Source organism: Arachis hypogaea, chromosome 19 (genome assembly GCF_003086295.3).
Source record: "Arachis hypogaea cultivar Tifrunner chromosome 19, arahy.Tifrunner.gnm2.J5K5, whole genome shotgun sequence".
Taxonomy (NCBI): Eukaryota; Viridiplantae; Streptophyta; class Magnoliopsida; order Fabales; family Fabaceae; genus Arachis; species Arachis hypogaea.
Genome location: NC_092054.1, coordinates 29,186,215 through 29,190,633, shown reverse-complemented (window position 1 = coordinate 29,190,633; position 4,419 = coordinate 29,186,215). Strand labels below are relative to the sequence as shown.

Here is a 4,419-nt window from a genome sequence, read left to right as displayed (position 1 = left end):
CACTGAGTAAGATGTAGTGGCATTGTCCACTTGCTCCGGATAAAGGTTTGACATACCAAGTAAGATGCAGCGGCGTTGTCCACTTGCTCTAGATAAAGGTTCGAGACACCAGGTAAGATGCAAGGGTTGAGTTTTGTCACACTTGCTCCGGGTTTAGAATTGTAGCACTGCCTGGGTAGGAGGCAAGGGTTGAGGTTGTCCCTCTTACTCCGAGTTATGCGAGTAAGATGCAAGGGTTGTGATTTGGTCCCACTTGCTCCGTGTTATGGTGTTCCTATCCAGGGTTCGCTACCGGACATGATGGGTTTGGCTGTATAACTAACAGATGATATCATTAGCCATAGGGCGGATATGCATCATTTGCATTTATATGTTTTGTTTGGGTGTGCATTGGTAATTGACTTGCATATTTACTATATTGTATTTATCTGCTACTTGATCTAATTGTTGTATCTACTCTCTATACTTGTGTTCATACCCTGGCCCAAAGCGACGGCCATGTCCAATTAAGTCCAAAAAGGCCCAATCTAAAGGGTTAGCCTTCACTGATCTACTTGACCTCTCCAAAGAGGTCGGATTCGACATGAGCTGGTAGATAACACTTATTCAAATAAGTAACTGCCTCCCAAATCTCTCACCCACTTCTAGAAGAGTGATCTTAACAACCCTAAGATAAAGGGACGGTTATCCACCATCAGAAGTGGAACTACTTCAACAGTGGTTGTTGGATCATAACCTATAAATACACTAACACACTCAGGTAAACTTAAGTTTCAATACTTTAAAACCTGCTTACCCTCTTGCTAACAAAGTCAAGCATGCACCTAGCCTACAAGGAGTGAAACAGGAGGTCGGAGAACTCCTGAGAGACTACATAGAAAGGTTCAACAAAGCGTGCTTGAAAATTTAGGACTTACCCACTGAAGCAGTGATAATGGGCCTAGTCAATGGACACCGAGAAAGACCCTTCTCCCAGTCCATCTCAAAGAGACACTCGACTTCTTTAAGTGATGTACAAGAACGAGCTGAGAAGCACATCAATATGGAGGAAAAATCCAGGTTACGAGAACCGAGTTGGTGGATACGGCATCCCCATCAATCTAAAAGAGAAGGAGCCCAAGAAAAAGGAAGAAGTCGGATCTGAAAGGCCTGGAAGATATCACTCTTATACTCCTCTACGAGTTTTCCTAGTCGACGTATACAGAAAAATTTGCTGCACTAAAAAGCTTCCTCCCCCGCAACCCATCAAGAACAAAAAGGGGGAAAGTCGTAATGAATACTGTAAGTATCACAAGCTGTATGGACATTCTACCAATGATTGTTACGACTTAAAAAATGTGATAGAAAAGCTGGTCAGGGAAAGTCGGCTAGATAGATATCTCATGGAAATATCAGACAATCATGGAAAAAGAAAAAGAGATGATGAAGGTCACTGACGAAGAAGTCTGCCCCCACAAACCTCCGAGCGACACATTCACATGATATCGGGAGGATTTGCTGGAGGAGGGTTGACCAAATCATCTCGAAAAAGGCATCTGAAGGAAATCTACCAAGTCGAGAGTGAAGGGCCCGATCTCCCAACTATCTCATTCACCAAGGAGGATGGACAAGGCATTGTGCCTGGACATGACGACCCGGTAGTAATCACTATGATTCTCGCCAACCCCCATCTACATAGAACTCTGGTGGATCAAGGGAGCTCGGCGGACCTCTTGTTTAAACCAGCATTTGACAAGTTGGGGTTGGACGAGAAACAGCTAAGGGCCTACCCCGACACCCTCTTCGGATTAGGGGACACTCCCATTAAGCCGCTGGGTTTCATTCCCCTACACACAACTTTTGGAAAGGGGATAAAATCCAAGACCTTAAGCATCAACTTTATTGTCGTCGATGTAGCTTCTGCCTACAATGCCCTGATAGGCAAAACAACCCTAAATTGGCTTAGAGCAATGGTTTCTACACCCCACCTCTGTATGAAGCTCCCAATACCAGAAGGGATTGCTACCATCAGGGGAGACCAAAAGCTGGCGAGAAAGTGCTACAATGAAAGCCTGAACCTAAGAGGTAAAGGAAAAGAAGTCAATACCATTGAACTCGGGGGAGTCTGAGTTAAAGAATAATTACAACCACAGCCCAGAGGAAAAGCAAAAGAGGTACAAATCGAGCAAGAGATTGGGAAAAACACCAACATAGGAGCCAACTTAGCAGAAGATCTGAAGCAGAAGTTGGTACAGCTCCTACAAGAGAATTCCGATCTCTTTTCCTGGAAAGCTTCCGACATGTCTGGAATAGACCCCAAACTCATGTCACACAGATTGGCTGTTCATCCGAGGTCCCGACCTGTCCAGCAAAGAAGAAGGAAGCTAGGACCTGAACGGGCTCAACTGGTCGAAGAGCAAGTGCAAGCCCAGCTAGAGGCAGGCTTTATTAGAGAAGTCAAGTATCCGGCCTGACTAGCAAACGTGGTGTTGGTCAAAAAACAGAATGGCAAATGGAAGATGTGTGTTGACTACACCAATCTCAACAAGGCATGTCCAAAAGACCCATATCCTCTACCCAATATTGATACCCTAGTAGATTCTAGCTCGGGATATAATTAAATCCCAATGTACCAGCCAGACCAAGAAAAGACATCGTTCATCACGCCAAGAGCGAACTATTGCTACGTGGTCATGCTATTTGGATTAAAAAATACAGGGGCCACGTATCAAAGGCTGATGAACAAGGTGTTTGCACCTCACTTGGGAGAACTAATGGAGGTATATGTGGACGATATGCTAGTGAAAACCAAGGATGATGCCAACCTTCTAAACGATCTCTCGCAAATCTTCCACACCATAAGATTGCAAGGGATGAGACTAAATTCCGACAAGTGCACCTTTGCAGTGGAGGCTGAAAAATTTCTGGGATTCATGCTAATACAAAGGGGATTGAAGCTAACCCCGATAAGTGTAAAGCAGTCCTAGAAATGAAGAGCCCGACCTGCCTAAAAGAACTCCAGCAGCTGCACGGCCGACTTGCAGCTCTATCTAGATTCTTGGCAAGATCAGCATTAAGATCCCTACCACTTTTTTCTCTACTAAGAAAAGGATGCCAGTTTGAATGGACTCCTGAATGCAAAGAGGCATTCCAAGAGTTCAAAAGGTACCTGAGCTAACCTCCCATTCTTTCCCGGCCAAAAGTAGGGGAAGAACTCGTATTATATTTAGTTGTCACCGAGAAAGCTGTGGCATCAGTATTAATACGGAAAGATGAGGTCGGGCAGCATCCTGTCTAGTTCACAAGCAAGGTGTTACAAGGCCCTGAACTAAAATATCAAAAACTTGAAAAGTTCGCATATGCCTTGATAATAGCATCTAGAAGGCTTCGGCCTTATTTTCAATCTCACACCCTAAGAATTCGGACGAACCAGCCCATAAAGCGAATCCTTCAGAAAACAGATGTTGCAGGCAGAATGGTTCAATGGGCTATAGAGTTATCCGAATTCGACTTGAAGTATGAAACTTGGACAACAATTAAAGCCCAATGCCTTACTGACTTCGTAGCCGAATACGCAGGAGATCAAGAGGAGGCCCCCACAACCTGGGAATTGTACGTGGATGGCTCCTCCAACAAAGTCAGAAGCGGTGCATGCATAATACTAGTCCATGAGAATGGAACTCAAATAGAAGTCTCCTTGAAGTTTGAATTCGCGGACTCCAATAATCAAGCAGAATATGAAGCCCTGATTGCCAGGCTAAAGCTAGCCAATGAAGTTGGAGCAACTAAAGTGGTAGTCTTTAGTGACTCCCAAGTGGTGACTTCCCAAATCAATGGAGAGTATCAGGCCAAAGACCCAAATATGAAAAGGTACTTAGAAAAACTATGGAGTATCTTGGGTGATTCCCTGAAATCGAGGTCAAACACATAACTCAGGAACTTAACATCAGAACAGACGCCCTTTCCAAGTTAGCAAGTACCAAACCGGGAGGAAACAATAGAAGCCTGATTCAAGAAACTCTCCAAGAACCCTCAGTCACGAAGGCAGAAACTAGGCAAAACATCTTAGAAGTTTCCGGATTGGACCTCGAATGGATGACTCCTCTGTTCGAATACTTAAAATTCGACATCCTACCGAAAGAACAAAAAGAGGCCAAGAAGATCCAGAGGGAAACACAGAACTACACCTTGGTGAGAAATGTTCTTTACAAAAGAGGGATATCTACGCCATTGTTGAAGTGCGTTCCGACTTCAAAAACGGAAGAAGTCCTGCATGAAGTACATGGTGGCATTTGTGGAAACCATCTGGGAGCGAGATCTTTAGCCAGAAAGATCATCCGTGCTAGATTCTTTTGGCCGACCTTGCAAAAAGACACTGCCGACTTTGTAAGGAAGTGTCAATCATGCCAGATGCATGCAAATTTTCACGTCGCTCCCCCA

General features: G+C 44.5%; 1 protein-coding gene across 1 annotated transcript; it reads left to right on the top strand.

The window, feature by feature from the left end:
• Positions 1-1,478: 1,478 nt before the first annotated feature.
• LOC140182225 (uncharacterized) lies at positions 1,479-2,108 on the top strand. Its single transcript, XM_072228365.1, has one exon. It carries the CDS (start codon positions 1,479-1,481, stop codon positions 2,106-2,108), a length of 630 nt encoding a protein of 209 aa, XP_072084466.1.
• The last annotated feature ends 2,311 nt before the right edge of the window (positions 2,109-4,419 follow it).

What these genes read in the sequence shown, in the direction of transcription:
- LOC140182225 (XM_072228365.1), top strand. Translation starts at nt 1,479, where the DNA reads ATGATATCGGGAGGATTTGCTGGAGGAGGGTTGACCAAATCATCTCGA.